Below are 16,486 nucleotides of genomic sequence, written 5' to 3'. Positions count from 1 at the left end.
GAGATGACTTACTCAGGGGCAGTGGCAGCAGCAGCATTTTCTGTGCTCACAGGAGCCCATGCTCTTGTGAGCATCAAAAGGAGATGAAGCCTGATTAACCATTTTGAAATCTATCGGATGAGGAGAAGTCCTTACAAAACAACTTTTATACGCTTTAATTAAAAACGTGTTCCGGCAGCTCAGAGCTGAATGGGCTTCAGGGGGAGCAGGGCTGAGCCCGTTGCTATGACGACACAAAATCTTTTCACGCCTGGCCCTTCCTCATCACACTCTCTGTAGCTCTCTCCAGCCATTAATTTGCCTCCATCCCATCTATCAGTCCCTCAGTCTCTTGGTCTGTGAGTCTATATAAGACCCAATACATTGCTTTTTCTGCTATGGTACTTCTCCCTCCCTCCCTTTCCCTCATCTTTTCATCCTTTACATTTCCCCAACAATCTCTATTTTCTTGTTTCTCTTGAAAACAAGTTTATCTCCTGAGTTGAAAACACTAAGAAAAAAAAATTTTTTGCTTTGGTCATAGCATGTTAATCATTGTTTATTACCCCTCATGATAAATCCATTTTCAGGAGTCTTAAGTGTAGTTAAGAAAGATCTTTCACTATGTTCTACATTTTTTATTTTTCAGGTTGAACAGTGGCTACTATATGATGCTTTCTGTTGCTGAAGATAAGGCTAAAAGAAAAAGGGCTATGTTTTACTCTGTTAATTTGTGCTTATTATTAAAATCTCAGATTATTTCACAAACCACATCATCTGGTAACAACTGTAAGTGAATGTGAGACTTTAAATATATCCTGAAAAAATGCAGACCTCACTTTATTTAAGAAGGCTCTTTGAATATTTTTAAGGTTATACCAAATACAGAGACAAATAAAACCCAACACTGTAACTTGTTACACCACATGAAACAGGAATTGGGTAGAACTTGTGCATCTCAGAACCCAACAGCCAACTTGGGAGAAGCTGATATCTTTGCAACCTTGCATTCAATGCATTTATATAGATAATATTATTACATAACTTCTTACTGTTACTCTTTGAGTCATCACAGTCCTTACAACCTTTCATTTTTATTAAAATTCCAATTTTCCCTTTCACCTATTCTATTTTATAAGATGAAATAGCTGAGTGGAATGCAGTGGAAATCACTTCTCATGTCTCATTTTTTCTCCATACTTAACTCTCAATCTGTTCTTACTGTGATTATACTTCCAAAGTGAATTATTTGTCAAACTCAATAAGCATTTCCTTTCTAATTGCCTGACTCAGTAGAGATGTTGTAACTTAAGAGACGGGTATAGGCTGGAGCGTTAATCCTTGGCAAAGCATGGCCTAGTGGTCACTGTACAAAAAGTGGGTGAATCCTTCAGAGCCTTGGAAACCCAGAGTCCAGTTTCGAGTCTGAGACTCCAAGTCATAAGGCAGCTTTGAAGGTCCAGGCTTCTGCATCTCTGAAAGTGAAATGTAAAACTTTAACTTCTCTTTAGAAGTTTAATAGTGAACTTCCTCAGTCTCTTTTACTGTATAAAACTCTGACATAATATATTCCTGACAGGTCACATGTAAATCTGTGGGCCACAAATTAACAAATACCCTAAACACTCTATAGCCTGAGAAACAGTATTTCTTCTAAATGAACCAACCTCCAGATGGTTTCTTGACTCTGTTCTTATAAATTAGGAACTCAACACGTTTTGATAAGCTGAAGTTCTTTGACTTTTTACAATAGTCATACTTAAAAGGCTGTATGATGTAGCATTTAGGTGGCATCTCACAAGTGGACCAAGTCTCCTGTTTATAACGCTGGTGTCATTCAGAGGAATTGTTGAGGTTTAACTTTATTGTTTCCCCTTTCAGTATTAAGAATAGAAAGTCAAATGCTTATACTTGTTAAAGGTGTTTTCCCACCTGGGACACTTTATTTGGATCAATCTTAGGTGAGAACTAAAGAAAGTAAATGTGTCTAGATTGGTTAAATAAATAGTTAGAGACACAGGCATCCAGGTATCTGAAACAGGTTTAAGACTGAATAAAAAGGATCCTCAAAGAAGCATATTTAAAATTTAAGTCGATTTTACCTAAATATCAGAGAAAATATTCTATTGGCAAGATGTCTTGCACTGTGAATATAGAGCTTCTCCATTACATTGATAAACTCAAGAAGTGGGAGTCCTTCTATTCTTGACATTTAAATCTATTCTGGACCTGACCTGTGAAAACTCTGAGGGAAGGAATCTCACAGGTAAGTGGAGTAGAAAACACAATAAATCGGTCTTTTCCATTACCATATTCTATAGTCCCAGGCAGTGAATCTCAAGGCTAAAATATGCTTTGGGGTTGCACTTTAGATAACATTAAATTCTCATTTCTACTGAAATGCTTTACATTTCCTTCCCTCCTAATTTTGTTTCATAGTTGAAGACATCTACATGAAGATCATGGTATCTTTTGTTTAGTAATTCATCCATCCTATGGTACCCTGCTCACCTGAAGTCACATAATCCTTTATGTGTGCTCTGGCACTAGACAAATTGTTTATGTGATGAGCCACAGGACTGTCCTGTAGCTTCTGTGGTCTGACAGATATATGTCAGAATTAAAGGTTTTTTGGTGGTTGTTTTGAACATATTGTTACTCACAGGATGGTTCTTACACTGAGTCCAGAATGTGGTTACTCTGAAGTCCTCAAAATGTTGGAAAAATTAATCCCCAAATAGCTATACCTATATATAATTTATTCTGGTCGTACATGTTATGTTAAACTCTTATTCAAATTGTTAATCTGTAAAATCCAAGTCCCTGACATCTTCACCCTGTATAAATGCCTTTCTCTTCCCAATATTTCTAAACATGTGATAATGAATAGACAAAGGAAACACAGCAGTCCACCAGGTGTGGAATAGTATGTCATATTGAGGACAAAGATTAAACCTCCAATTGATATTACAAAAGAGATTTTATAAAAGGTGACTTAAGTAACACCAAGATTCAGACCTATTCTTTAGTAAGTTAATAAAATATGGGGTAAGGGTGAAGGAGAGAAGTCACTCATTCATTCCTTGACAATCTGTAATACATATTTGGAGTTTGATAACTCATCTAAAGATTAGCATTACCCATAGACCTCTTTATTAGAGACTCAGAGTATCTGCAAGTAAATGTTTTATATACTTTTTGATGTAAATGAAAACCATAAAGTCTTCACAAAAGTAAATACATGTTTTAATGTAAGTTATATTCAGGATGCTCTTCTATAAGACAAAAAGAAGAGAAAAAAGAAAAGAAAAGGGAAGGAAAAAGAACTGAAGTCTTCTCTTCAACATTACCTATCACAATGGACTTTTCTCCTCCACCTCCCCCAGGTACCTAGGCCTAAAATTTGGAGGGAGTGGTCAGAGTTCCATGGGCTAAATTTGTAAAGTTTTCACCACTTAATGCTGAAGGGGGTTAAATAACTAAATTCCTGTATCTCCTGATGAGAATAATGCCTAGCTGAAAGTCTTAAATCTGAAATGCTTTTCATGGTTTGCCCCAAGCCAACAGATCACTTAATTTATTGCTTTCATGCTTTGGGGATAGTCATTAGGACAGAAAGATCTTAGGTATGCTCCTCTAAATCAGCGTATCTAATTGTGTGTGTGCATACACACATATGTATGCTGGCATATATAGCTATCTACCTATCTATATTATCTCCTACAGTGTATGTGGGCTGGCTCTAATTCCCTGAAGAGAAAGGTGAAGCGTCAATTGCTTCAAGATTGGGATAGTCATGACTAATTGGCGAGGGACGACTAACCCTAACTCACAGTTACTACCATAGAGCGTTTTATGTATTCTTGCAAAAATAAACAAACATACTTAAAATTCTGTTTATCATTATACTTTATCTGACTGAAATAAAACTGCAACACATACTGTCCTCAGTAATGAGTGAGGGGGGAAATAGGATTGTGTAGGAAGTATGCCTAGTAATGAAATGACGTAAAGTCGAATTTTAGACAGTAAACCATAGAGAAGTCTTCACGATTCTTAGGGAATTTCTCTTACACACACACCTGAAATCAAGGCACCTAATAGTGCCCGTTTTAGCCCCTGTTTTCACCGGCGTACACTCAGGACAGCAGGGGCTGGAGGAGGCTGAAAGGGTAAGGATGGCAGTGGAACTCGGGAGGAGGCGCTCGCGTGGATGTCGGGGTCCGGGACAGTGTCCACCAGGCCGGAAGCGAAAGAACGGCGCCTCGTGCCCCGGTCTCGGACCCAGTGTCTGGGCACCGGACGTGGTGTCCAGCCGTCCGGGCTCAGGCTCCCGGCGCTGTTCCGCCATCAGTGAGGGTGGCTGGTGTGAAAGCCAGTGGGGAGAGCCTGAGCGGAGGGGGCTCCAGGGCAGGGGCGATTTAAAGCCCGGTTTATCAGTGCTGGGTTGCGAGTAAAGCTGGCTCCCAGCCGAGGGCGCCGGGGTTGGGCGGCGCGGCCAGGATGTTGGAAGCCCTTCGCGCTCAGCCAGGGGCGTCCTTTCTGGCCGGCGCGCCCGGGCGCCAGGGACTGCTTCACAGCTGGAGGCCGGGAGGGAAGAGAGTAAACACCCAGCCGGAGGGGCCGCCCTCGGGGAATGGTTGCAAGGGAGACACGAAAAATAAATCAAGCCAGAGAGCCGCCCCGCCCCCTCCCCGCGCTGCCTCCGCGGGCGGCGCCACAGGTCCTGCAGCCTCCCGGCGGGCCCGCGCCCCCACGCTTAGGGGGTGTAGCATCTCCGCCAGGCCCGCCGCGACTGCGCCTACGCGCGGGTCCCAGGAGCGCTCCTCGCCTGCCCGCCCCGCCCGACCGGGCCCCTCGGGCGGGATAGAGCTCTGCTTTGCTCTTTTCGTTGGCCAAGCACAATTGTGTTATTGGAGATAATGAATTCAATCCCCATCAAAGGGCATTAGGCTCGCCCGGGCCCTGGAGTTGCTGATGCCTTTTTTTTTTAAAACCAGGAATGAAAGGCTGAGGAGGAAAAAAAAAAATTCTCTAGGGGAGCCTTTCCCCTGATCGCCGCTTTTGAAGTGAAGGGGCCCGGGCATTGTTGTTCACCTCCCGGCCCATACGGCTGAAGAAAGCCTGGGCTTTTGATGGGCTGAGAACCGCCTTTGCAATGAGCACCACGTCGGGCCGCGCGGCCTGCGGACAGCATATGTCTCGGGGCGCCCGGGCACCGTCTGGCGGGCGGGGCTGCAGGCCTGGCGGAGAGGGGGCTCAGTCGTGCGAGCTGTGAGGCTGGGACCCGAGACCAGGCCCGCACCAAGAGGTAGCGTCCTCTGGGGCCCCAGGCCTCCGGCCCCGGGGTCGCGGTTCCTCGTGCCCACTTTGTGGCGTAGCGCAGGAGTTCCAGCCGTGGTTAATCAGTTAAGGCTCCGAGTGGGAGACCAGACAGCCCTTTAGAGGTGAGGCCGGGGAAGGCAGGGCTCTTGTTGAGCGCAGCGGGCCGGGGAGGTTGGAAGTCTTTAGTTGCTGGGACCCAGCATCTAAGGTGGCTGGCCTATCTCGAGCTTGATGAGTCTGCGAAGGTGTACACCTCGGAGAGGGGCATCCGTGCGACACGCGGTTATAATTTTTCACCTGTGGCTCGAGGACACCGCGCAGCGCGACCCGGCTCAGGGCAGGGGGGTGGGGCGGAAGACGGGGCGGGGAAGCGGACACTCAGCAGCAGGCGCGCGGCCGCTCCGCCAGCGGGGCAGGTTCTCTAGCGTCCGTGGCGTCCGGGCCTCGCAGTTCCGAACGCAGGACAGCACATTAGCATCAGTTCACCCTTTCTAAATACTTGGTGCAGACATTTAAGTTTGCTTACAGCGCCCTCAACGTGAACTTTCCCCACCTGGATTCGCAACCCGCGCACCCCTCCCCCTCCTGCCCACCAGCCCGCCCGCCTGCCCGCCTCTGAGCACGTTGGCCCAAGGGTCAGCAGCTAGAGCCGTTCGGTTCCCTTCTCTCCCCTCCGTGTCTCCAACCCCCTCCACCCCTCCTCAAAGGATCTGGGTTATCCGCCCCGTTAGTATGTTAGCCAGGCATAACACAAAGGAAGCGCGTGTCAGCAGAAGGCAGTGTGATTCCAGGAAGAGGCGAGGAAACCTGGCCGGTGCCCTGCGCTGCAATACGGCTCATTGCAGTCTAAGCTTGTGAATCAGCCTCCACCTAGGAAAAAAGCGGTGGAGAACGCGGCAGAAGGTGGCCCTCGGAGTTGAGTTAGGCGTTTGTGGCTGGGCTATGGGACTGAAGCACCAGGCTCCCAGATGGGATCCAGAACTACGGGAACGTTCCAGAAACACCCCGGTCACCGGAATCGCGTAAAGAAAATCAATTCTCCAGGAGTGCAGCACTAGGCGGGAGCCTCCTAACTCCCTCGTGCATAATGGGTCCTTAAAATTAAATAGATAAACGAAACAACCCCCCACAAAGCCCCTTACATTCTTCTCATTAAATTGCTTGTTTTAAAATAACTCCGTGTGTGTGTGTGTGTGTGTGAGAGAGAGAGAGAGAGAGAGAGAGAGAGAGAGAGAGAGAGAGAGAGAGAGAGAAAACTGACCTGGGACATGATTAGACAAGCATAAGAGTAACTGAAATTTTATGGGAGAGAGGAGAAAGAAACTAAGGTTTCCAGTTGAAAACATTGTTCCCTAATTCCAGGCAATGCTTTGGGGGAGGAGTATTTCCAGGTTGTTTTTCTTAGTTTCAGGAGTTAAAAAAGAAAGAAAAGAAAAAGCCCCTGATGTGTAATCTTGAAGAGGAGTTGAGGAAAGAAGTAGAAAGTCAACCCAAGGCAACCTCACACTGAGTGGCGCTGGCTGGCCCGGGTCTGAACTTGATCTGGATGTGACTTGATTAGCATCCCACTTGAATTCTGAAGTCTTCAAGCATTTATTCCATTCAAGCCCTTTCCTTCCCGGATTTTGAGAGAGAATATTCTGCTTTTATACTCTAAGTTGACTAGGACATAGAGAACCCCCAAATATCAGGAAGTGGCATCTAGAAGGAGGGATGCTCCTCACTTTCCAGGGCTGCAGAGGGGAGCTTACGCTCACCATGAGCTCTGCTCTTACACTGCGCAGTCACAGCTAACAACTGGAGAAATGAGGAAGTTAGAAAAAGAAACGTAGCAAGTGAGGATTTCCCCTTTCTTAGATTAAAAAGTATATTTATAAGTAGGAAAATGCATGCATTTTACAAGTTAAAGTTGAACTGAATGGGTATTTTCCAGCCCCAAATTGCTTACTAGTATGATGGCTGGAGAAGAAAAAAAAAAAAAGGTGAGGGCTGCAGTCTGAGCTGTCCAAAGTTCAATGAACCGAGCTAGACTAGGATCTAAAAAGAGAAACACCAATGGAAACGTTATGGTCTCAAACTTTACTATTTGAAGAAAAAGTCAGAATATTTAAAGTAATCTGTCATTGAATGTTATTTGGATATAGTAAATTGGATCATTGGTAGAAAATAAAACTTGAATAAATGGCTTCTGTTAAAAAACCTTATATCTTCCCAAATGGATTGTATTTTTAATTAGTAAGATTGTAAAACCTTCCAAGTTACTTCATTTAATTACATTTTTACTCTCATGAGTCTCTGCAGATGCCAATGATTCTTTCGGTTCAGGAACATCTTATTTCTAAATTTCAGCATAATTTCATTTCCTATTTAGCCCAAGGTAGCTTAAAAATAATCACCTTTTTTTGCACGTAATTACCTTGAAGTAATTAGACATTATCTTAACTCCATTTAGTTGCAAACACATTTTACTACAATTCAAATAAGCAATTAACATTTAATTTTTGAAAGTAAAACATTTTCACAAATTTATTAAACATCCATTACATAATTTAAGCAATTTTATCTTTTCAATGAGCTTTTCCTCTTGACATATTGAGGTATCACATTAAAATACATTATAGCTAAATGTCCTACAATATTGCTGCTAAATCAACAGAAGACCAATTGATCTTGAGGAAAGGTTAATTAATTTGGGCTACAGGTCTCCTACATTGGCCTCCACTGAAAGGAATTTGTATCGATCACAGAAGTTTTCTGGAAAGAAATGTAATAAGCATTTTCGTGGAATCAAGATCAATTTTTTAAAGTGACAAAACAACAAAGTTTAAAATTTTTATCACTCCAGGAATTCTTTTCTGCTATGGTTTATTCAAATCTGTTAGACTCCTGAGTAAAATAATGTTTTTTATACTTTCAGTGAAATCAGTCAGGTATCTACCTTTCAGAAAATGAAAACAGAAGTTGAGAACTTTAATAGGATTTTGTTTGTTTAATCCCTCCTCCCATAATAATTCTCACCAGTTTATTCTACAATGAGGGGATCACCAAGGGACAATGGAAATTAAATTTTATCTTTGGTTTAAACACTGTATTAGCTCTCGTGTAAGAAACACTGAGCTGCTTTCTACTTGGGAACACTTCTAAGTTGTGTAGTTTCTGAGCAGAACTGGTGAGTTTTTCTTCTTCCCTAAATTTAGTTGTCTTTTTTTTTTATCAATTAAAAAAAAATGTTTCCGTTTGGGACAAGGTGAAGGTAATATCTGAAGCTCTCCTCCCCACCACTATACTCACTCTCAAAACATTTTTCTTGTTTTCTAAAAATGTTTGCTCGGTGGCGTAGTCAGTGGATCTGAGGGCCTCCGGAGCTTTGCACTTGGGTCTAAAAGAAGGTTTTCCCTTCTCCCTCCCTTCCTCCCCTCTAGAGACCCCTCCCCCACCTCGGGCGAAATTCCTAAATAAAGCGAGTCCGGTGGACCGCAGCTGAGGGATCAGCATCCCCTTTCCGGCCCTCTTCTGCAGGAGCCTCCGAGGTGAAGAAATATAGACGCTCCAGGACGAAAAGGGAGGTGGGAGGGGGTCGCGGGAAGGCGGCGCGCTCCGGGAGGGTCCCAGCACTCCTTGAAACCACAGATGTTTTCCTCCTGGCCCTGGGGCGCGGCGCCCTGGCCCCGGGCGTTCCGGCGTTTGTGTGTCCGGGTTTCCGAGGAAGGGATTACGCAGCGGGAGCAGCCGCGGCAGCGCGGACGTTGGAGCCGCAGGAGCGGTAACAAGGCGCCTGGCCTTCTTTGTTGACTTTTAGGTCTCGAGCTCAACAGAAGATTTATTCGCTAGGAGGGGAAAATGCCCGAACAATGAAGAACTAACTGCACTTGTCACCTCGAGATGCTTGCGGTCCTTCTCTCTGCCCTCCTTACCCGGCAACCGGCCGCCCCGACCCCAGCCCGCGCGCTTCCTAACGCACAGGGCGCAGATGGCATCGCCCAGAGGTGGCTTGAGGGAGCGGTCAGAAAATCGCGTGAGAAGCCTACGAGGCGAGCCCCGCTCCCCGCCACCCACAGGGCTAGCTCCCCAGGCAGGTCTCCAAAGTGGCCTCGGCCGTAAACCCGCGGCGCCTCGGCCGCCGCAAACCCTGAAAAAGTTTCCGCTTAGTAAGAGCAAGAGCTAATAGGCCGACTTTAGCCTGGTGGGTGAATGCGAGACACTGATATTATTAACATGTTAAAGAGAGGGAAGGGAACAAAGTTAGACGATTTAGGTTCAGTCGGGCCGGGTAAAATTCCGAGGCCCAAGCTCACGCCTTTATATTACTTGTGGAATTCGAATTTGCCAACGTTTGCCCGTTGTTTAAATATAAATAACTATTGGGATTGAAAGCTTTTTCCTCTTTGAGACTTTGACGTCCTTCCGAGAGGCCTCTAAATTAGATTGTGAAATTACTCAAACCAGTAATTTCCATCTCCTTTCATTAGCTGAAGTGAGAGCGGGGGTTGGATCTCTGGATTTTTCTCAAGTGCTACATGGCACCCCTTCTCTCATCTGGGGAGGCAATTACGCGATAATTAAGGGACTCACACAGCTCTTTTTATCTTGTCCGCGGTAAGGAGTGGGGCGATCAAAGTAAAGGCTGTCCAAGTTCAAGCCCTGGCGAGGATGGAGTTCATACACAAGGGCTCAGGCAGGCCAGCCTCTGCTTGGGCTGGTGTTGTTATTGTTGATGTCAATCCGAACGAGGCTTACAAAGAAATAGGTGGACTGGAAAGTGAGCCTACTATCAAAGGAGATTAATGATTTTGTGATCTCAACCAACTGTAGGGGTGTGAAGCTGCATTTAAAAGCTTCTTAGAAGGCAAACAAATCATCAGTTTTAAGCTCTCAGGAAAAAAATTAGAAACAATATTTTAAAAAAATATCTTCACAAAATACAAAATAGCTGCAACCCTGAAATGTCTTGGTGGCACAAAGCTTCCCCTGCAGGAATGAATTAACTCAGGCCTCCCCGGGCCCCCTCTAAAGCTACCATGATGGTTAAATTTTGCTGCTCTTTTAATAAAAAGAGGGTTCTGGATCCTCTGTGGTAGACAACTTAATTTTATCAGCTACATCTGATATTTTATTCTTACTCGAATACTTTTCAGATAAAGGAAAATGATACATTGGGGAAGGGGGGAAGGTAGTTAGAAGAATAATATTTGAGTTTATTGTGGAAAGGCTCAAAGGAAGCACAGAAGGCTTAAGACCTTGTCAAAAATTGAAGTAAACATTACTGGGAATAAAGAATCTTAAAAATCTCAATTCTTAGGAATATTAAATCAGTTTATCTATCTTTTTATTTATCAACTTTTATTGAATCTCCTTAATTGCTTTTTACTAGCTAGATGTTCATATAATAAACATAAACAAAACAAATTTTTTAGATTATTTTCCTTTTTGTCAATTATATTCAGTGCCCGGACTTTGAAAAATATCATATTCAAAATATCTATTTTGTATTTAATTAAGGAAAATAACAGAAATCCTCTTTTTGTTAACATTTGGTTTATTTAAAGTCCTTAACTGCAAATGATCAAGAACATATTCCACAGCTTAAAATTTATCATTTTCATTATTTAAATCAAAATATTTTAATTACAATCACATTGATAAAAATTAACATTTTAATTTGTAATTTTAACCGTCATTTAAAGCAATTTCAGCTGTAAAGAAAAAAAGAAATAACCATGCAATAAATTAACATTGAGAAAGCGTAGAGGAATAATAATGAAACCCGTCTGGCTATACTAACACCACGTCCAACTGTGAAAAGTGCATTAACACTGAATGAAACAAGCACATGATGGCAATAATTAAAATGACCACAATCAACTGGATTTTGGAATCTTGGACCAAATTTTGAAATACATCTCCCTATAACTTATCTCTCCTCTAACATTGTAATATTCCCTTTTTTCCTGGAGAAAATATCCTTTAAATGGTATGGATACATAGAAGCTAATTTTACACATTATGTGACCTCAGAATGATAAGACCATGGCCCTCTGCAAAGCAAGGAACGGAGTTATTGAGGAGGGAAATTCTCGAGGAATTGATTCCCAGAGCTATATATGGGTGGAGAGGAGGGGAGGAGGGTGTCTTTGTAACTTCTTGGTCAGGCAACTCTTTCAAGAGCGTGTATATCTCCTACCTATCACTTCTGTATGTTATGTAAATATATGGAAGATGTACATAGCTGAGCATGTGCATAAATAAGTTCATATATGATATATATGTATTTCATTTTAAGACATCTGCTATCTGAATGTATCTGAAATGTAAGCTGAAAAACAAGTGGCTCTGATGTTTATAATCTGTTTATGATTTGCTGCATAATGGCAGCATTGTCCTTCAATACTTTTAACAGCCCTAGTGTCTACTTGTTTTCCACCCTTTCAGTTCTTATGGTTAAGAGTATTGCCACAGACCTGTAAACTCCTGTGTGTGTGTATGTGGGGATGGGGGTTAGGTGAGGAGGGGAAAAAAAAGCACAAACAAATATTTTACAAGCTTGACCATCTTTCTTTTTTTTAAATAAATCCTGCACAGACTAGAACACGTCTGCAGGTGGAAGAGGAAAGAAAGGGAGAGGGACAAGGAAGTAGGAGGATTTTATATATATACATTTGTGGATCATTAAACTTTGCAGGAAAAATGTTTGTTGGTTTGGGGGTTTTTTTTGTAATAATATACACAAAGCGTTCGGAACAACAGTAACAAAGTAACAGTCTTTTGTACTGGGGGAAAGATTGTGCACAAAAAAATAAAATAAAAATAGTTGGGATTTTACTATGCTGCTGTCGGCTTGGTATGTGTGGTTTTGTTTGCTGTTGATTTCTCTCTTTCTCTCTCTCTCCTGCTACCAGCATGGCCATGCCAGACAAACCCCCAGTCCCAGGGAGCTAAGAAGTGTTTAGAACGGGTCTGGAATACACACCTTGGTAGTAGGCTGGCTCCAGGGCTGAGGGCTCAATGGGGCTCCTCGTGGCCACCGAGGCGCTGCCGAGGGGTAGGCTGGCGGGCAATGCGGTGCCATAGGGCGAGTACTGTAGTGCCTGCTCGTATGACTTGAAGTCCAGCTTGTGCTGCTGCTCCGAGGAGGACATGAGGTTGTTGATAGAGAAAGGGTGGTTGAAGGAGTAGTGAGGGTCCCCTTTCAGGTGCAGCTGGGACTCGTGGGGTGCCAGGCCATGCGCCGGGTGGGAGGGGGGCACAGATACCAGCGCCCCAGGCCCGGAGCTGATAGGAGGTGCAGCCGAGGAGGCCGGAGTCTTCAACTCCGAGGCGCCCCCTGTCGCCGCCGCCCCGCTGTGGTCCAGAGTCTGGGGGCTGGCAGCAGGCCCGGGGGCCGGCGCGCCCTCTAGCTGGCCGGCCTTACTGTGCACGCCCCGACGAAGGGGCGAGTCGGCGCTGGGGTTGGCAGCGCTCGAGGGGTCCTTACGGCTCTCAGGGCCGCCCTTGGCGCCGCCGCCGCTGCCGCCCCCGGTGCCTGGCTGCTTCTCGCACTTGAAGCGCTTCTGGCGGCGCAAGTAACAGCCGTTCTCGAACATGTTGCCGGAGTCCGGGTGCAGCGTCCAGTAGGAACCCTTGCCCGGCTTGTCGGGGGAGCGGGCCACTTTGACGAAGCAGTCGTTGAAGGAGAGCGAGTGGCGGATGGAGTTCTGCCAGCGCTGCTGGTTCTGCCGGTAATAGGGGAAGAGGTCCATGATCCACTGATAGATCTCGCTCAGTGTGAGCATCTTGCTGGGCGCCTGCTGGATAGCCATGGTGATGAGGGAAATGTACGAGTAGGGCGGCTTGGCGTGTGGGTAGCTGCGCTTGAAAGTTTTGGCGTCTCCGCCGCCACCAGCCCGGCTGCGCCCCAAATTGGACGGCGCGTACGCCATAGGGCTCATGCACGGGTTCATGGCAGCGGCGTAGGGGCCCAGGCCGTTCATGGAGGCCGCGGGCTGCGCGCCCATGGCCCCCATGCCGCCCGGGCTCAGCGTCGTCCCCATGGCCGTCACGCCTGCCGTCATGGTGTTCATGGCGCCCGCAGAGCCGCCCGGCATGCCAGCCACCGCCCCGGGGCTCAGGCCGGCGCCAAGGCCCGGGTTTGCGTAGGACATGTTGAACGAAGCCGGGGTCATGTTGCCGCTCGTGGTCATGGTGTTCATGGTCATGTACGTGTTCATGGAATTCATGGTGCCCAGGCCCGAGTTCATGTTGCTGACCGGGACCGAGCTGTAGGCCTGGAGCGGAGACAGCGTGAAGAGGCCCCGAAGGGCGTAGTTAGTAGTGGGCGCAGGCAGCCTACCGGCCGGGGCAAATCCAAAAACAAGAGAAGACCATTTCTGCAAAGCATAGGACTCCCCACCGGGGGCAAACCGTCGGGCGCCCTCCCCAGAACCCGCAAAGAGTTGTCTTGCACGGCAGGGGAAAAATCCTATCTCCGCAGGCATGAAAGACAAGAGCTCACAGAAAATATGTCCCCAGGAAGATGTGTAATCGCCTTACACGCCAGGCTCAGGGGCCGGCTTCTAGGGCCCCTACGTCGCCTCTATCCATGCCACGCGGTATCCCAGTTTCTCCCCCAGCCTGGCCTCGGCAAAGCGCCCTTTTGGTTGAAAGGAGTTAAAACTCCGAAAACAGAATTAATCTCGGATCCTTTGCTTATTCACTCCACCTTAAGGGTACGGTGTGTATGGCGGTGCAGCCCCGCCTCCGCCCCCAGTAGGGCCACAGCGCCAGCTCGGCACACATCTCACCTAAGCCTGCCAGGCCCGGCTGACCACGTAGCGGCCTGGGCAGCGCGGGGTGGCCGTTAATTAAACTCTCCCTGATAGAGCAAATCATCTATGGCCTTATGACCAAACATTTCCAAACAACTGGCTTTACCGTCTTAGCAGTTTTCACCAAATGGTGACTTTTTGTTGTTTATTGTATTTAGAAGTGGTGTTTTCCATCTACTTGTAGCAATTGTAATTTTAAAAGGGAAAAAATACTCAGAAGTTAACCTTTGGAAGAAAATTAAAAATAGATCTATAAAAAAATAGATCTATAATAGGAGAAGGGGTAGGGAAGGGTGCATAATAATATCAAGGCACTACATACATTTAACTTTAACATGACTTTATAGCCATTCATAAACTTGCACTAAGTTCATTACCTATTTCCAGCCCCTAAGGCTTGAAAATTTTGGTGACACAATTTGTAGAAATAATCATATTTTTTCCACATTCTGATATTTTGCCGCTGATAATCTCAAAGCCGGGCTTTTCAAACTATATACGAACAGTTTCAAATACTTTACAATTCCCAAATCAAAGTCCGCTTATTTTCTCTTAATGCTATTCTACTTTCTAATTCCCAGTTTTAACCTGTAAAGAAGCTCTTTTCATAGAGAATTTAATTGACTAGTGACTGGTGATGACTGTATCTGAATTAAACCTGAGGAAGAGTTTTGAGCTCTTTCTTAAATCATCAGTAGGAGAAAACCCTTATCAATAGCAATCTGAGAATGCACTAGATATGTTAAAAAATATAGAGTACAGAACTATAAAAACGATTTCTGTTATTTAATAAAACTAATGATATCCTTAAATTTATTTTCATCAGAAAATATGACTTTATTTGAAAACATAAAAGGTGAACAAACAGATTTAACTAGGCACACGTTCTGCCGTAGTATGCAAATAAACTCGAGGTAAGTTTGTGAATATATACATATAAAAATATAAATAAATTAATTACCACGAAAATACTTCCTGATTTTATATTTTTCTGTCCATGTCTTAAAGTATTTTTTACTTTTCTTTTCCTCTTCCCAAGATTATGCAAGGCAGTTTCAGTAAACGTTTTCAATAATGGTAAACTATTGAAGGGTAATCGCCAGCTATTTCCAGGCAAATACTTTTAGTAGGTGGTGGTCCTGCCTGTACCTGGTTTTCCTCGCAATCCCTTTGTGCACATAAACCACATGAACGTGCCACCAAGGGGACAATGAAGAGAAACAGGTTCTCCGCCCGCCCGGAGTGCTGGAGGAAAAGTCAGCTCGCACTAGCGCCACCCAGCGGTTCTAGAGAGGAAGGAGCACACTTCTGCCCAAACGGCTTTTGAAGTTTTACAAAATTTCGGAATCATTTCATTATTAAGACGCTCAACTTAGCGGCTGCGCGCTTTCATCAGAAGACATCTGAGAATTCAACTGCGGAAGGAAGAGGCTGCCCTGCGGGCGAATTCTGGCTTTTTCAAAGTTGCCTCAAACTCGTGCTGGCGCCCGCCCGCCAACCCGCGCTCGGGACCCGGGTCCGGGCTCTAGCTCCCGCTCTCGGCAGGGAGGAGGCAAGTGCGTCTCAAAGCGCGTGTTTTCAAAGCCAGAGTTTCCTAAAACCGTCTCGCCCTCTCTGAGCGCCGATCGCCGGGATCCAGTTCCCCGGCGGGGCTGCGGATCCGGCTCCCAGGCCCGGCACAGGCCCGGCCTGGGCTAAACCCGGTGGGTAGGCACCGGTGGCACAGAGGAGGCGCCCCCAGTCGGGGGCCTGCCTCACCCGACCTCCCCCAGTACGGGCTCCAGGAACCCCCCGCCTGCTGCCCGCCTCTCACCTCCTGTGTGTCGGCGTAGTAGCTGTTCCAGTCGCTGCTCTCGTGCCCTTCCATCTTCACAGCCCCTAACATCCTGGAGCCACCCTGCTCGATGCAACCATCCAGCCCTGTGCGAAGCGACTGGCAGCCGCGCGGGGCGGGGGGCGGGGAGCGGAGTAAGCTGCAGTCAACTGAGCGCCCGCGTCGGCCCAACGCCACCCTAGCGAGGAGGAAGCCAGGCGCTGCGGGGCGCGTAGGCGGGGCCGGGCGGTCTAGCGAGGGTTCTGGATGAGAACGTCGCAGCCGGAGAAGGGCTGGGGGCGGTGGCGTTGGAGGCCAGGCTCGCGGGGAAGTGCGGCTACATGACCCCAGGGTCTCCCCAGGGGGACCCACGACCCTCCGGAGGCCCTTGCGGCGGCCCCGTCCCGAGCCCCTCCTGCCTCCTACTCTTCTGCCAGCTTCAAGCCCCCGCCCTTCTGATTCCTGACCTAAAGTTCAACCGCGGGAGACTGGAAAATACAGACTCCCTCCACCACTCCCACTCCCCCGCCTCCGCCCCGGTCTTCAGGCTTGATAAAGGAAAAAGCCC

At 46.3% G+C, this 16,486-nt stretch overlaps 1 protein-coding gene across 1 annotated transcript; it reads right to left on the bottom strand.

Annotated features, from left to right (window-relative positions):
• Positions 1-11,858: 11,858 nt before the first annotated feature.
• On the bottom strand, positions 11,859-16,162 carry FOXA1 (forkhead box A1). Its single transcript, XM_024762066.1, has 2 exons — positions 15,919-16,162; positions 11,859-13,565 (listed from the first exon to the last, which is right to left on the bottom strand). Exons 1-2 carry the CDS (start codon positions 15,988-15,990, stop codon positions 12,237-12,239), a joined length of 1,401 nt encoding a protein of 466 aa, XP_024617834.1. The 5' UTR covers positions 15,991-16,162; the 3' UTR covers positions 11,859-12,236.
• Positions 16,163-16,486: the final 324 nt, after the last annotated feature.

The sequence above is a fragment of the Neophocaena asiaeorientalis genome, unplaced genomic scaffold, assembly GCF_003031525.2.
Source record: "Neophocaena asiaeorientalis asiaeorientalis breed wild unplaced genomic scaffold, Neophocaena_asiaeorientalis_V1.1 scaffold190, whole genome shotgun sequence".
NCBI classification, from domain to species: domain Eukaryota; kingdom Metazoa; phylum Chordata; class Mammalia; order Artiodactyla; family Phocoenidae; genus Neophocaena; species Neophocaena asiaeorientalis.
Note: the sequence above shows the minus strand (reverse complement) of the source record. Positions and strands in the feature narration are given on the sequence as shown.